Source organism: Ornithorhynchus anatinus, chromosome 11, assembly GCF_004115215.2.
Source record: "Ornithorhynchus anatinus isolate Pmale09 chromosome 11, mOrnAna1.pri.v4, whole genome shotgun sequence".
Classification (NCBI taxonomy): domain Eukaryota; kingdom Metazoa; phylum Chordata; class Mammalia; order Monotremata; family Ornithorhynchidae; genus Ornithorhynchus; species Ornithorhynchus anatinus.
In genome coordinates this window covers 10,335,401-10,353,417 of record NC_041738.1, presented here as the reverse complement: position 1 = coordinate 10,353,417, position 18,017 = coordinate 10,335,401, and the positions used below count along the sequence as shown (strand labels likewise).

Below are 18,017 nucleotides of genomic sequence, written 5' to 3'. Positions count from 1 at the left end.
TAAGGAATGTGCATACAATCTGAATTATTAAAAAAGTATATTTTTTCACTAGCACTTTCCCCCAGCTGCACTTTAATGTAAATGGCCCTGCATATTATTCCAACCCCACAATTGTAGACTGGCTAAATGATTCCAAGAATCTAAATTTAGGGCCTGCAAAAAACTGCTGCATCATTTAAAGAGAAAGATCTCCATCTGTAGTTAAATATCAATCACTTCTCTGACTTCTTACCTCGGGGCTGTCCTTCAAGGAGTCAGAACGGGGGAGCTCTGAAAGCTGGGAGAAGCGACGGTCATAAATACAGAGATGTAGATGCTTATCGAGCACTCTGAAATCTTCATAACTCCGCTTCACGATCCAGCTTTTACCCTGTAGACACACACACACACACACACACACACACACACACCAATAAAATGTATTCATTGCCGGCTCTTTTTTGGATTAAACAATCAAATAACATGACCAGTCTACCCAGCGACACAGAAAGATAATCTGCTTGGGATAAATTGTCCTGGAAATCCTGTTCAAATGTAGGATATTGAAGCTTTAAAAATAAGCATGAAATCTAAGAACACTGATAGCAAGTGCTTAGTCACAGCATGTACAGTGAGCTCTCAGTTACTCAGTCCATTTGGGCCCTTTGTTTCTTCTCATTTTACCTAGTATAGGGAACTACTGACAGTGTTACTGAATTTTGTCTGCAGAGTAAAGTTTGCTCTCTGTGAATGCATGTGTCTGCGTGTGCGGCTACTAAGATCAATGAAAAACTGATACATCCTGTGAATGTAAAGATTTTCTCTAGTTATGCCATAGCACTTGCTATGGCACTGTTTTGTTGTTGTTGTCTTATGCTGTCGAGTCGTGTCCGACTCGTAGTGACACCTTGGACACATCTCTACCAGAATTCCCCTCCTCCACCAGCAATCGTTCTGGTAGTGTAATCAGAGAGTTTTCTTGGTAAAAATACAGAAGTGGTTTACCATGGCCTCCTGCGCAGTAATCCTGAGTTTCCACCCTCAACTCTCTCCCACTCCACTGCTGCCCAGCACAAGTGAGCCTTGACCTGTAGCAGATTGCCTTCCACTAGCTAGCCACTGCTCAGGCTAGGAATAGATATGCCTCTGCTTGACTCTCTCTCCTGCAGTCGACACTGGTAGAATACTGGAAAATCACCATGTGCAATCCTGAGAGGTGGCACTGCTTTGTACCATATATATTTCCCTCTTTTGATAGTGCTCTCCTTTGGAACACTGTAAGACCCACACCATTTCTACCTTCCTGAGTGCCAGACTGCAGGACGTTATGAACTATAGCATAATGCTATTTTGGATTTTAGCCTGAAATTAGAGATTCCATATATCCTCTTTGGGTACACATAAGCAAGTATCTCCGTTCGCTGTATGGATGCTGTTACCCAAGTTCTAATACCAAGTCAGCAAGGATGTTAGTCAATATTTCAAGGATAGCCAAAGTATAAAACCTAATCAAAAGACTACCAGAGTGAAACATCAAAGTGATATTAAGGTTCTGCTCCAAATGAAAATCTTCAGAGTAGCTGGTGTCCAATCAACTGCGAGAACAGTAACTAATAATAATAGTAATAGTGGTATCTGTTAAGCACTTACTGTGTGCCAGGCACTGAACTAAGCACTAGGATGGAGAGAAGCAAATCGGGTTGGACACAGTCTCTGTCCCACATTGGGCTCACAGTATCGATCCTCATTTTACAGATGAAGTAACTGAGGGACAGAGAAGGACTTGCCTGAGCTTACATACAGCAAAAAAGTGGAGGACGGGATTAGAACCCATGACCTTCTGACTCCCAGGCCCACGCTCTATCCATTAGGCCATGCTGCTTCTCTTGTCACATATTTCTCAAGCAGTTCCTTAAATGCCCCCTATAAGTCATACCTAATTGTTACAGAGGCTAGGCACTGAGGTTGAGCTATAGCTGACATTGGGGTACTCAAACTGTATGCATGTGGAATACCAGAAGGAACAGGAGAATGGAGTGGAGTAGTCAATTCCAGGTGATAATACAAAGGCAGATATCAAGAGCCACACAATATTACAAAGAACACAGAGAATGAGGGGTTCAGGGTAGTTACAAGTGAAAATACGGCAACAAAGAAGCAGCATGCCTAGTGGACGGCGCAGAGGCCTCAGAGTCAGAAGAACCAAAGTTCTATTTCCAGCTCCACTACTTGTCTGCGGTGTGACCTTTTCAATCAATCAGTGGCATTTATTGAAGGCTTACTGTGTACAGAGCTATTAAGTACTTGGGAGAGTATAATATATCAATATAGCAGACACATCCCCTGCTGTCAACAAGCTTTCAGTCTAGAAGGGGAGATAGGCTTTAATAAAAATGACTAAATTACGGGTATGTTCATAAGTGCTGTGGGCTAAATTGGGGGGTGAATAAAAGTAGCAAATCAGGGTGATGCAGTAGGGATTAGGAGAAAGGGAAAGGAGGGCTTAGTCAGGGAAGGACTCTTGGAGTACTTGTGCTTTCAATAATGCTTTGGAGGTGGGGAGAGAAATTGTCTGTTGGATATGGAAAGGGAGGGCATTGTCAGTGCCTCAGTTAACCCATCTTTAAAATGGGGATTAAGACTGTGAGCCCCATGTAGTACAGGGGCTATGTCCAACCTGACTACCTTGTATCTCTCTTTCTACCGCCCACCCCGCACGCTCCGCTCCTCTGCCGCCCACCTCCTCACCGTCCCTCGGTCTCGCCTATCCCGCCGTCGACCCCTGGGTCACGTCCTCCCGCGGTCCTGGAATGCCCTCCCTCCTCACCTCCGCCAAACTGATTCTCTTTCCCTCTTCAAAACCTTACTTAAAAATCACCTCCTCCAAGAGGCGTTCCCAGACTGAGCTCCTCTTCCCCCTCTACTCCCTCTGCCATCCCCCCTTTACCTCTCCGCAGCTAAAGCCTCATTTTCCCCTTTTCCCTCTGCTCCTCCACCTCTCCCTTCCCATCCCCACAGCACTGTACTCGTCCGCTCAACTGTATATATTTTCGTTACCCTATTTATTTTGTTAATGAATTGTACATCGCCTTGATTCTATTTAGTTGCCATTGTTTTTACGAGATGTTCTTCCCCTTGACGCTGTTTAGTGCCATGGTTCTTGTCTGTCTGTCTCCCCCGATTAGACTGTAAGCCCATCAAACGGCAGGGACTGTCTCTATCTGTTGCCGACTTGTTCATCCCAAGCGCTTAGTACAGTGCTCTGCACATAGTAAGCGCTTAATAAATACTATTGAATGAATGAATGAATGAATATCTACTCAGCGCTTAATGCAGTGCCTGGCACGTAGTAACAAACTTTACTTAAACTTATTACTTAGTAAATTTAACAAACACCATAAAAAATAGATAATTCCATCACGAGCACAAAAGTTATTGATATTGGCAATACTGGAGGGGCAGAAAAACATTCCCTTGACAATCAGCCCAACAAGATTATACTAGCAGATACTTTTGCAAGAAAACCATAGTCACCCGACCAAGGGACACTCAAAATATGTGGACACACCTCAGGAATGGCCCAGACTGATATCGGAGACGAGGATGTCCACCTTCAGGGAGCATAACAATAAAAAAGACACATTCCCTGCCAAGGAGTGTTGGAAGGGTATATAAGGGACCCGGGGGACAAAGGTCTTGCCTCTATGGGCCAGAGTCCCCTGATCCAGGTAGTTGCACTGTTGTGGACCTCTTGTCACATGGTTTCGTTCTTGGATTGGTATTCGTACTGGCATGGTGGGAGGGTTGTTTCTCTTTTTGGGGGGAGTTCTCTTTAAAAAAAACCTGCACATTACTGACAGGAGGTGGTTGTTGGCCACACTAACATCTGATGACAAGGTAGAATCACAAACAATGAGGACCTGGAACAGAGCCATTTCTAGGAACATGAAAGCAGCAGTGGTTGCACCAAATCTTCACTGGGTGGAAACTGTGAGGAGAATTAATGACACTGGACTATCCAACACATCTTTATGAAAATCTAAAATTGTGGGACCATAATAAGATGATCAGAAGAAATATTTTACAGAAACAATGAACTCACAGATGTGGGAGACAGTAGCATAAGGCAAACCAGTTTGATGTACTGCAATTAGAAATGGGATAGTCCTCAGAGCTGAAGTTTCAAGAGGATCAAAACTAGAGAAAGACAAGGAAATGAGAAGTAGCATGGCCTAGTGAACAATGCATGAATCTGGGAGTAAGAAGGATCTGGGTTCTAATCCCAGCACCACCACTTGCCTGCTATGTGACCTTGGGTAAGTAATTCCACTTCTCTGTGTCTCAGTTACCTCCTCTGTAAAATGGGAATTGAGACTGTGAGTCCTATGTGGGACAAAGACTGTCCAACCTGATTAACCTGTATTTATTCCAGCATTTAGTATGGCAAATAGTTACTGCTTAACCACTAGAACCCAGGTCCTCTGGCTCCAGGCCCCATGCTTTACCCATAGACCACACTGTTTCTCAACTATGTTAGTTGCTAATGCCCTTATGTTACCCTGACTTGTTACAGACAGTGTCAGTATCACTCAGCTGTAATTAAGACACGTGAGACAGATTTACCAGACAGAAATAGCTGACATCAGCAAACTGTTTAGTTGCAGCCTGTGTAGAAATAGGAAATATAAAAGAAGCAATAAGTGGTATTTATTGAGTGCTTACTGTATGCAGAGCATTCTACTAAATGTTCAGGAGTGTACAACAGAACTGGTAGACATGTTCCCCACTCACAACAAGCTCTCAGTCTAGAGAATGATAAAAATACAGGGGAATTTATGACTTTTAATGAAAGGAAGCTCTATTCTTATTGAATCTAGGTTCCATTACTTATTTTACTTACATGGGGTAAATAAAGTAAATAAAGAAAAAAGTACATTATTTCCCATCTCAATGACTTTTCTCTAACCCCTTTTGGAAAACTGAAGGCTCTAAAGTAAGGACGACTCTGTACAATCTTTATCCTGAAGAAGTCTGTTTCTCCGTTTGGAGACAAATGTTTCTCTTGAATGAAAATGGCTAGTGGGCAAAGAGGGAGACATTCAAAGGCTGGGTCCTTCAGGATGCAATTCCAATGAGAAGGATGGAGAGTTTAACAAAAGAAAACAAAGCAGCATTAAATGAAAGGGGTATGCAGTAACTGCATCCCATCACCTCTCAAGAGGAAGGTCAACAGGGATTAAACCAATTTTCTTGGACAGGCTTCTTAGGAGCAAACAAGTTGTAAGGTATTTTGGCTTCAGTTTACCTCCAGAGAGATTTCCCATCCAGAAACATGACAGGATGGCCCTGACTGAACATATAAAATTTAAATCTTTGTTAAACATAACAAACAGAAAAAATGATTTTTGAAAAACATTCACACTTGCTGGAAACTCAGCAATCTTTGAACCTTCAGGTTTCTGTAGGAGTCTGAGAAAGAAAACATTTGAACCAAATTCCATTTTTCATTGACTCTTGTAAGAACAAAGGTGAGTAGCCTGGGTATTTTGACATACAGATCTGGTAGTGAGTTCTCTCAACGTTAAGTTTGGTTCCCTTGATTTTCTCAGTTTTGGATATTCTTTTAGTTGACTGACACTCAATTTTACAGTTTCATCTTTTGATTTGTTCAAATAGTTTTGACTCACGGAGCAATTTAAGCGATGGACTCGAGGAGCCATTTGCTTTCAGAAAACAATGCAGAGAGAAACTGATCTAGTTAGGGTAACCCCTCCTTCCATTAGCTGAAACTGAAAATATTCTTTGCCTAGAACTCAGGGTGATATTTCCAACACCTCTACCTTGTGTCCCCCCACATTTCTTTCTTGGTGGGAAGAAATGCCACACTAATGATAGATTTGTAACTGGACCACTTAGATACTTTGACGCCCTCTCAGGGACGTCATTCTACTGTTTTTAGATTGTAGCTTGGGTCATGAAAGTGGCTTAATCTGGAGGAATGAAGTTAAGACAACCAAAGATTTAGAACTACAATTACTCAAAAAATACCCACTGCTCTCTTGTGCAATAGAATGTGTGGCAAGATGTCCCAGCTGCAAATCATAGTCTCAAAATTCAGTTCTCTTTGAGATACTATCCCAAGGGAGTCAATGTGATGTTTTATTTTATGTTTTACTTATGTTTAATTTTCAGTTTCTATTAACTCATCAAATGCTTGAGGGGGACCATTGTTCTGCATGTTGGTTTTTTTTTTTGCCTTTTCAGTCCTAGAACCCCCAGACTCACTAATGAAAATTTCACATACCACATTGGTAAAACTAGACAAAATACGTTCTTAGTTTTACACTCACTCAAATAGGACCTCTCATTCAGGGTTTTTAACTTGTCAAGGCTGATCTCCCTGCCGAACTGTCAATCTCTGCCAAGAAACAGTGCTTGGGAGTGATATTTTTTGGAAGAAGCATTTTTATGTCATACTTAATCATTTCCAAGGTTAACCCAGTAAAAACAAGACTGCTCAGTACAGAATTTTCTCACTTTTCCTACATCGTAAGTTTAGTGGAACCCTAAGTGGTAGCTAAACTTAAACCATTAATTTATTAAAACATATACCCTAATCTTATAAAGGGAAATCTAGATTTTATAATTCTGTCCTTCAACAAGAGATCAGAACGGTGTGTTGAAAAGAGAGATGAATCATTCCCAATTTACAGAGGAAGAATGAAGCACTGATACACCAGTAAACTTTTTTTTTTTGGTGTGGGGGTGAAGAGAGAAGAAGATAAATCTACTTCCTGAATTTCTTCCTTTTAGTTTAGTGCCCTTTCCATTTTGCAAAAACTCAGTTAGGGGCTTGGAAAAGTCTGTAACTCAGGAGTGTAAAACAGGAAAACTAATGAATGAAAAACTGTTACTTAGGACAAAAACTGTTACTTAGGACACTATCACAAGTGTTGGTATTGTGCAGAAGGAAGTCACCTGAAACTGAGGCAAAAGGCTGAACTTTGGCTTGGAGGAGCATTAATAATTGTCCCAATTTTATAGGCTATTTGCTGTTTAAGTGACCTTTAACTCTACTATAAGGCACAGTGGAAAATGGTTTTAACATTTAGTTACAAAGCAGAAATCTGGTCAATTATAAACTCCCTACAAGGAAACTAGTCCACTTGATTTTAAATTGTCCAGATTTTATTTCTATTTTTGTTTTTAGTTGATTTCTGACATTCAGGTAATCACAGCCATCCAGAGTCAAAAATGGTGAGATTTTATCACTTTGTGCGGGTGTAGCTATGTATGTGTTCACAGCTTTCCTGAAATTAAAGATAACTCCCAAAGCAGCCTTAAATCTCTAAGAAAATGAGGTCATCATTATACTCTACCTTTCGTTGGTTAAGAAAAAAAAAATTGGTTTCAAGAAGTGACACATTCCAAGCATACAGCAAAACATCCCATGAAGGGAGATGGAAATGTGAAAAGCTGTCAGTGGCTCATTCCTGCTTTAGCACACTCTCATCTTCAAGAGGTACATTCATTCAAATAAGGTGGTACATTCACACAATCTCCATCCAATGCTCCTTTTCTGCAAAAGAGTGTGGTCCAGCATAAAGAGCATGGGCCTGGGAGTCAGAGGATTTGGGTTCTAATACTGGCTCCACCCCATGTCTGCTTTTTGACTTTGGGGAAGTCACTTACCTTCTCTGTGCCACAGTTACGTCACCAGATAAATGGGGATTAAGACAGTGAAGCCTATGCAGAACAGGGACTATGTCTAACCTGATTAACTTGTGTCTAACCCAGCCCTTAGCACAGTGCATGGCACAAAGTAAGTACTTAACAAACACCGTAAAAAAGAAGGTACTACATTGCTCTAAAAGAATGAGTTTGCTTTGTCTTCTTTTTAGAAAAAGCAAAATACATGAAACTTTCTACACACAACATTTAAGCCAAGATGACATGCAAAGCCACTCTGTCTAGTCCAACATTCCCTTGGATGCTCAGGTACAAAGCCCCAATCTCCACCACTTTAAAAGTCATGAGAGGACTGTCTGCCTTAGCCCTTCTGGGAGCTCTGGGAAGGGAGGTGATGGGGTTGGTGACAGGTTCTAGCGAGATGGAAGGGAGGGAGGGGGTGGATGCGTATGTGTGCACACACACATTCCCTTGATTCCTACATGCCTAAGGAGTCAAAAAATGCCCAAGTGGAGAGGAGAGGTGATGGAGAGGGTCCTGGTTGAGAAAAATGACCACCCCCTCTACTTTGAGATTAGGTTTGGGACCACAAACAGGTAAAATTCTTAATAACTGTGGCATTTGTTAAGGGCTTACTGTGTGCTAAGCACACGAGAAGCAGCGTGGCTCAGTGGAAAGAGCATGGGCTTTGGAGTCAGGGCTCATGAGTTCGAATCCCAGCTCTGCCACTTGTCGGCTGTGTGACTGTGGGCAAGTCACTTAACTTCTCTGTGCCTCAATTCCCTCATCTGTAAAATGGGGATTAAGACTGTGAGCCCCCCGTGGGACAACCTGATTCCCCTATTTCTACCCCAGTGCTTAGAACAGTGCTCGGCACATAGTAAGCGCTTAACAAATACCAACATTATTATTATTATTATCACTGTACTAAGCACTGGGGTGGATACAAGCAAATTGGGTTGGACACAGTCCCTGTCCCTCATGCGGCTCACAGTCTCAATCCCCATTTTACAGATGAGGTAACAGACCCAGAGAAGTGAAGCGACTTGTCCAAGGTCCCACAGCAGACAAGTGGCAGATCTGGGATCAGAACTCAGATCTTTCTTACTCCCAGGCCCAAGCTCTATCCACTACGCCATGCTGCTTCTCTGGCAGAAGAAGTGTGGCCTAGTGGACAGATTACAGGCCTGGCAGTCAGAAGGACCCAGGTTCTAATTGCCTTGCATTGCATTGCCTTGATTCTATTTAGTTGCCATTGTTTTTATGAGATGTTCTTCCCCTTGACTCTATTTATTGCCATTGTTCTTGTCTGTCCATCTCCCCCGATTAGACCGTAAGCCTGTCAAACGGCAGGGACTGTCTCTATCTGTTGCCGACCTGTTCATTCCAAGCGCTTAGTACAGTGCTCTGCACATAGTAAGCGCTCAATAAATACTATTGAATGAATGAATGGATTAAGACACTGACTCCTACGTGGGACAAGGGCTGTGTTCAAACCAATTATCTTGTATCTACCCTAACGCTTAGTAAGGTGCCTGGCACATAGTAAGCACTTAACATGGAGAAACAGTATGGCTCAGTGGAAAGAGCCAGGGCTTGGGAGTCAGAGGTCATGGGTTCGAATACCGGCTCTGCCACTTGTCAGCTCTGTGACTGTGGGCAAGTCCCTTCACTTCTCTGGGCATCAGTTCCCTCATCTGTAAAATAGGGATTAAGACTGTTAGCCTCACGTGGGACAACTTGATTACCCTGCATCCACCCCAGTGCTCAGAACAGTGCTCAGCACGTAATAAGCACTTAACAAATACCAACATTATTATTATATAAGGGGAAAAAAGACAGAGACTGGAGAAATTGGAGGCTTTCCACCACTTTATCACTTTAGAACTGTATTTACAACAAAGCTTGGCACAGACTAAGTACTTAAATACCATAACAACAATAGTACCCTCTCCATCATGTCTCCATGGTGGCTCCCGTTTCTTCCTGATTTCCTCCTTTTTCCTACCTATTCCCTCCTGCTTATCTGGCTACACCTATTTGATTTATTTCATTGTCCCTTCTTCTCTCACCTGAGATACAGCATTTTGAGCAACCTAGTGGTACATTCCAGGCCAGCAGGGTCCTGCAGTATCTGCCTGCCCCCTGCCCCTGAGGTAAGTTAGAATCTCTGCCTATCCGAGATCAAAACTCCTAGCCAGCCTGACATTTTTCCAAATTTTCCAGTCCTCCAAATAAACACATCCAAGTGTCGTTTCCCAAATCTTGCAGGAGATGGCCGCTACTCCTGAAAATTTTTTTGTATTAAAAGGGAATAATAAACTGACTGAGAATATAAATTCAGAAAAGAATTTTCCCTGAAGAAAACTGCAGCTTTCCACAGAGCATATGTAATGACGAGTAGGTTAAAATGGAAAGGTTCCCTGATTCATACCCACTAAATAACAGAGTGGATATAACAAGGATTAGAAAAGAGGAGCCTTCTGCCAAACGCTCTTAATTTGGTGGGAAATGAGGTTATAAAGTGACACAGGACTGCAAAAAAAGGTCTTATATATGTGGAATTCCAGGAAATGGACAATCAATGTGGATTTACTGTGCTTATGCCCCCGAGGGCAGGTCTAAATTTTTTTTTCCTCCCAAGTGCCTAGTATAGCTCACTGCACAGTACAGACACTCTACAGATAATTAATGATGACGAAGGAAGAAGTGAACACAAATTTGCATGGGGTAAATACAGTCTTGTTGCACATTTATATTAGTGTACTAGGCTTCCCTGGGCAAAAAGGGGTACTCTTTTTGTAGTTACGTACCACAAGTTCCACCTATCTTCAAGGCCATCCTGGTAACCCTGAAGGCCAGAATTTTGCTTTATGTTTTTTTCATTTTCCTATTCACTGACGCCCAGTGCTGTCACTCTGAGTAATCTCAGAACAGCCTCTCAGAGCCCAGGAAACCTCACAGCAGGGCAGGGCAAGGGACCTGGAGAAGATGGCAGTGACTTGTTTCAGGGATTGAGGGATATCGACCAACAGGAGGCTAGAAATAATAGTAGTAGTAGAAGTAGTAATAGTAATAATAGTAACAATAATAATGACAATAAGCATTTGTTAAGCACTTACTATGTGCCAAGCACTATACTATGTGTTGGGGTAGTTAAAAGATAATCAGGTCAGACACAATCCCTGTCCCACACTGTAGCTCACAGTCTAAGCTAAGAGGGAGGGAGAATAGACATTTAAAACCCTATTTTACCAATGAGAAAACTGGGGCATGGAGAAATTAAATGACTTGCCCAGGGTCACACAGTAGACAAATGGGGGAGCCTGGATTTGGCTAGGGCAGGCTGGGGAGGAAATTCATCCTCAGAGGAAAAAGGAAAGAAATAAATGGAGCTGTCTAATTTTAATGGTATTTGTTAAACGCTTACTACGTGCCAAGCACTGTATTAAGCACTGGGGTGGATACAAGGGAATTGGGTTGGACACAGTCCCTATCCCATGTGGAGTTCAAAGTCTCAATCCCCATTTTACAAATGAGGTAACTGGGGCATAGAGAAGTGAAGATCTCATGGCAGACAAGTGGTGGAGCCGGGATTAGAACCCATGACATTTGGACTCCCAGGTTCATGCTCTATCCACTACACCATGCTGCTTCTCCTTGTCTCTAAAGCCTCCATTCTAACTGCCTTCTGTTCCCACAACTGGGAAGTAACCTGAATTACAAATCCTTAGGAACCCTCATCAGATAAGACTAGGGTGACACGCGCAGTCACCTGGGCCAGAATTATCTGACAGACGCACTCCCAGGTTAGTCAGAAGCCTAGTCCGAGGATGCAGTCTCCCAGAAAAATCGCATCTGTGTGACCTCATCTCGTTTTTCAACTCTTCCATGCTTGTCTGCGACCAATATACCAGTCACGGATCCCTTTTGAAAAGTTGAAAAGTAGGCTAATACCACTAGAGCCATTAAGAAACATGTGGATTTTGTCATTTTTTCTTTTAAAGGAACATTCATTTTGCTCCTTGCGGATGACTACTTAGTTCTCCCCATTTCCTCACGATGGGTTTTGTTTCTACTTGGCAGATGTGGTCAGACATTCCCTCTCCTTGAAGATAATTCACTAAAGCTTGCAAAAAGAAACTTGGGAACACTTTGAAAACCATTTTAGTCCCAATAAATGCATGTATCTTTAGACGGAGCTTATTTCCCATGGAAGAAACATCTTTGTTGACGTTGGGTGAAGGCTTCAGGACTTCCATACTGTCATCCCTACACATATCGCCACACAGTTGGAGGCTCTTGAGTCTGCAGGGGAACACCCAGCGACCCTCGTGCCAATTATCCCGGAGAGGAGAGGATGAGTAGAAGTAAACTGTCTCCAGGGCAGTCCCAGCTGAGGCTGTGAGAAGCCTGAGCCTGGGGTTCCTCCTGGCAGATCTGACTTGTCATTCCTATTGTGTGTTTTCTTGTTTTGTTTGTTTTTTTTTTTGTGGCTTCGACTCTGTTACTCTTTCCCTCCATTTCTGGCCTGGCCAACTCACCCCAAACCCACAGACTGGGAAGCCATATTTGAATCAATGTCAACCAATGGTCTTTAATGGCACTGCCACCTGTCTGCTATGTGACCCTGGGCACTTCACTGCGTCTCAGTTCCCCCATCTGTACACTGGGGATTGAGACTGTGAACCCTATGTGGGACAGAGACTGTGTCCAACCCATTTGCTTTTGCCCAACCAAGCGCTTAGTACACTGCCTGGCACATAGTAAGCCTTAAAAAAAATAACATAAATAAATGAGAATTCAACATGTGCAGAATACTGTACCACATTGGGAAAACACAATAACATAGAGTGGGTCATACTGTGTTTTTTGCAGGCCCTTAAATACCATTATTACTGCTACGGTGACTACTTGTATATCTACATATTACACATTTTATAACACAACCATCAGAAAAGTTTCCCATCATGATCTGTGTCTTTACAAAGTGACTGAGTCAACCATAAATTAGACACATCAGTCCTCACCTCAATCTGTCAGTGCTTAACAATCTCCCAAAGACTGAGCCAGTAAAATGAGTCAACGTAAAAGCAAGGGTACTGTGAATTTGACTTCTGCCAGTTCAACAGTGACAAGAACACATTCATCATTTGAATATTCACTAAGTGTTTCAGATCTCCTTAGGCAGTAAGGCAGTCAATCTTATTTATTGAGCGCTTACTGTGTACAGAGCACTGTAGCAACTTCTTGGGAGAGTACAATGTAACAGTATAACAAACACATTCCCTTCCCACAATGAGCTAGCAGTCTGGTGGGGGTGGGGGGGAACGGATGGGGACAGTCATTAATCTGTTAAATAACAGATTTGGACATAAGTCCTGTGGGGATGGGAAAAGGGGATGAATAAAGGGAGCAAGACAGGGCTACACAGAAAGGAGTGGGAGAGAAGGAAAGAGTGGCTTAGTCAGGGAAGGCCTCTTGAAGGAAATGAGCCTTCAAAGCTTTGAAGGGCGAGGGGAGCGTAACTCTGTCAAATACGAGGAGGGAGGGCATTCCAGGCTAGAGGCAGGATGTGGGTAACAGATTGGGAGTGAGATAGATGAAATCACAATACAGAGAGAAGAACAGCATTAGAGGAGTGAAGTGTGCATGCAGGGCCGTAGTAGGAGAGTAGCAAGGTGAGGTACTACAAGGTGAGAAGCAGCGTGGCTCAGTGGAAAGAGCACGGGCTTTGGAGTCAGGGCTCATGAGTTCGAATCCCAGCTCGGCCACTTGTCGGCTGTGTGACTGTGGGCAAGTCACTTAGCTTCTCTGTGCCTCAGTTCCCTCATCTGTAAAATGGGGATTAAGACTGTGAGCCCCACGTGGGACAACCTGATTCCCCTGTGTCTACCCCAGCGCTTAGAACAGTGCTCGGCACATAGTAAGCGCTTAACAAATACCAACATTATTATTATTAGGTAGGAGGGGGAACGGTAATTCAGTGCTTTAAAGCCACTGATGAGGAGATTCTGTCAGATGGACAACCACTGGATGCTCTTGAGAAGGGAAAGTCATTTCCACAAACAAAAAAGCAGAAGCTCCTACTTGAGTTGAGGCTATTAGCCAAGGTCACACACCACATGCTAAAAAGAAGCTTCGACACCAAGACTTCATTCTCATTACTTTGCCCTGTTTTCTGCTCATCATGGGGTTCCTACTTGTCCAAAAAAGAAACAAGTCCAACAGGCATGAATTAAAGTAGGTATCATGTGAGACTGACAAACCTTACACACAACCAAGGATCTACATCCAGCCACAGTTTCAAAGGCTGTTGGGGAATTTGATAACCCAGGTAGCACATTGTCCAGAGGTGAAAATAACAGTAAAAATTATGATACTTGTTAGGCACTTAGTACAGCACTTTGCAAACAGTAAGTGCTCAATAAATATGATTGAGTAAATCAAATGAAAAGTAATTACTTTGTGCCAAGCACTGTTCTAAGCACTGGGGTAGATACAAGTTAATATAGATAAAGAGATGATACTTTGGGAGACTCAAAGAGTGAGGCATTAATATGGCAACTGATTTAGATCAAACTTAAGATTTGTTAGCCAACGCTTTGTTCAATCTTGGTGGCTGTGTGACTTGGGCCTACCACTGTCAACTTGTAGAGCAGTTCTACCCAAACCACCTAAGGGCAATATTTAACCTCACACAGTAAACATGCTCACAACAAGGAGGGCCTGGAAAGCAGCCAGACAGTGCCAAAGCAGGTCTCCTCATTTCCCTCTTTGGCTGGGCGGCACACACGAGCAGAATGGATGACAGCACAATATCCAAACAACAGCCCTGCTTTTGGTCAAAAATGCCTTGTCATCTTTGGGCTTCTTAACAACAATAATAATAATAATTATGGTATTTGTTTAGCACTTACTCTGTGCCAGGCACTGTACTAAACACTGGGGTGGATACAAGCAAATTGGGTTGGACATAGTACTTGTCTCGCATAGGGCTCTTAGTTTTAATCCCCATTTTACAGGTGAAGTAACTGAGGCAGAGAGAAGTGACTTGCCCAAGGCCACACAGCAGACAAGTGGCAGAGCCAGGTTTAGTACCCATGAGCTTCTGACTCCCAGGCATGCTGCTAGCTGGGACATATTCCCTAAAAGCTCAGTAGAAGCCTAGAAATCCTAAAGTGCCAAAACCTTGAATGTGTTCAGACAGAGGATAATCCTGGGACATGCAGCTGCATGGCCCAGTGGATACAGCATAGGCCTGGGAGCCAAAAGGACCTGGGTTTTAATCCTGGCCCCGCCACTTGCCCGCTGGGTGACCTTAGGTAAGTTACTTCACTTTTCTGTTCTTCACTTTTCCTCATCTGTAAAATGGGGATTGAGACTGTGAGTCCCATTTGGGACAGGGACTGTGTCCAACCTGACTGGCTTGTATCTACCCTGGAACTTAAAACAGTGCCCTACACGTAGTAAGCTCTTAACAAATACCATTATTAAAAAAAAAAGTCCAAGTCTGACAAATTGAGGGGCCAAGAAAAAACAGAATGTTACCACAGCGTAGCCTGTAGGCTAAGGAAGGCCAAACTTGCCTCACAACTGTGCCTACATTTCAAGGATCCAAGTGTTGCTAAAGCTCACTGTGGAGCATTGGTGGAAGCTGACTGTGAGAATAGATGAAGGTGCTCGTGGATCCCCTCTCCATGCTCTACTGAGACCAGATGCTAGCTTTTTCTGCAATTCCATTAATGTATTTACTGAGTGCTTACTTTGCATAGAGAGCACTGTGCTAAGCACTGTGAGCCCCATGTAGGATAGGAACTGTGTCCAACTCAATTTGTTTGTACCCATCCCAGTGCTTAATACACTGCTTGGCACATAGTAAGCACTTAACAAAATATCATAATAATAACTAATTATCATCATTATTAAGCACTTAAATACCACACACACAAAAAAGAGACACTGGAGAGGGGATATTTCCCAAATTCCCTTTGGTTGAACCCTACTCATACACATACTATCCAGTGTCCCCTGGATAGGAAGCACAATGCTAGGAGTCTTGGGAGCTGGTACTGTTCAAGACATTGTGCCAAAATGGTTTTGTGGTCACATATCTTAAACTAGCTTCAGTTCAGTTTTTAGTTGTTTCCAAGAGTTTCCTTATCAACTCTGAAGGGGGGAATACCCACAAGAGTAAAGAAACCAAATAAGCCCAGAAATCAAGTTTAAATTGAAAAGAAGTTTTATCTAGAGATTAGTCCACTTATTATTTAACTATTATCTAAATATCATCCTTGAAGATTCATGTGCAAATAGGAGGGGTAACTTAGCCTTCTTATGTTTATTGACATTCTAAACACTAAGCCTCGGTTTTCTTCTCCCAAGTTTGCATTGTCTTTTACAGGTCTGGCTTCTGAAAATCACTTCTAAATATACGAACCTCTCATTTCATTCATTTTGGTACATGCTAAAATCCTAAGGTATGCATATAAATGTGTATGTATCTAAAAAAAGATCATCAAGACTATCATTCAATCACTGGTATTTATTGACAGCTTACTGTGGGCAGGGAACTGTACTAAACCATGGAGAGTGCAAGATAAAAGAGCAGGTATGGATGATCCCTGACAATAGGCACTTACAGAGCTGGAGGGGGACTCTACTCCACTGTAATCCTCCTCGACCTTACTGCTGCCTCTGATACTGTAGACCACCCACTTCTCCTGGAAAGATTATCTAACCTTGGCTTCACCAACATCGTCCCCCCATTGTTCTCCTCCTATTTCTCTGACCACTCCTTCTCAGCCTCTTTCACAAACTCCTCCTCTGCCTCCCACCCTCTAAATGTGGGAGTGCCTAATGGCTCAGTTCTGGGACCCCTTCTATTCTCTATCTACACTGACTCCCTTGGAGAAATCATTCACTCCCACAGTTTCAACTATCATTTCTATGCAGATGATTCCCAAGTCTAGCTCCCTAGCCCTGACCTTTCTAATTCTCTGCAATCTTACATTTCCTCTTGCCTTCAGGACATCTCTATTTGGATGTCCCGCTGACACCTCAAACTTAGCATGTCCACAACAGAACTCTTCATCTTCCCACCCAAATCCTGTCACTGTAGACAGCTTCACCATCCTCCCTGTCTCTCAAGCCCATAACCCTGGCATTGTCCTCAAATCAACTCTCATTCAACCCACACATTCAGTCTTTAATGAAATCCTTTCGGTTCTACCTTCCCAACATTTCTAGAATCTTCCCTTTCTCCTCCATCCAAACTCCTACCATGCTGATCCAAACACTTATCATTTCCCACCAAACTGCTACTACTTACCATTTCCCACCTTGACTACTGCAACAGGCTTCTCGTTGACCTCACTACCTCCTGTCGCTCCCCTCTCCAGACCATATTTCACTTAGCTGCCTTTTTCTGTAAAAACATTCAGACTAAATAAATAAATTGTATTTGTTAAGTGCTTACTATGTGCAAAGCACTGTTCTAAGCGCTGGGGGATACAAGGTGATCAGGTTGTCCCACATGGGGCTCACAGTTTTAATCCCCATTTGACAGATGAGGTAACTGAGGCACAGAGAAGTTAAGTGACTTGCCCAAGGTCACACAGCTGACCAGACTATATCTCTTCACTCCTCAGAAACCTCCAATGGTCGCCCATCCACCTCCACATTAACCAGAACATCTTGCCACTGGCTTTAAGGCACTCAATCAGCTCTCTCCCTCCTACCTAACCTTGCTGATTTCTTACTACAGCCCAGCTCATACACTCTGCTCATTTAACACTAACCAATTCTCTATCCCTTGATTTCATCTATCCTGTCACAGATCCCTTGCCCATGTTTCTCCCTCTGGTCTGGAACTCTCTCCACCCTTCATTTATGACAGACCACCACTGTCCCCATCTTTGAAGTCCCATTAACATCACCCCTCCTCCAAGTGGCCTTCCCAAACTAAGCCCTTTATTTCCCCCATCCACCTCACCTATGGGTCAACTATGCACTTTGCTGGGTACCCCTTTAGTAGTTTGATAATCACCCCCACCCCACACAACTTATGAAAACACTCTTATCCTATGGTTCCCCGTTCTATCATCTATTTTAATATCTGTCTTCCACTACAGATTACAAACTACCTGTTAACAGGGATCACATTTTCCAACTCTGTTGTATTGTGCTTTCTCAAGTGCTTGTACCATGCTCTGCACACACTTGATAATTACCACTGACTGACATAGTTAGGGAGACAGATATTAGAATAAATTTCAGGCAGTTACTAAGTTCTGGAGAGCTGGGGGAGGTAGAATATCAAGGTGCTTAAGGGGAACAGACCCAAGTGT

The 18,017-nt window shown here is 42.9% G+C and overlaps 1 protein-coding gene across 9 annotated transcripts in view; it reads right to left on the bottom strand.

Annotated features, from left to right (window-relative positions):
• The window catches only part of ARHGAP32 (Rho GTPase activating protein 32), a 368,820-nt gene that overhangs the window by 119,298 nt on the left and 231,505 nt on the right, over window positions 1–18,017 (bottom strand). For all 9 annotated transcript variants that reach the window (XM_029074544.2, XM_029074539.2, XM_039913577.1 and 6 more), the window contains one exon: window positions 233–370. In XM_029074544.2, the coding sequence (XP_028930377.1) occupies window positions 233–370 (138 nt within the window). The remainder of the gene's footprint in view (window positions 1–232; window positions 371–18,017) is intronic.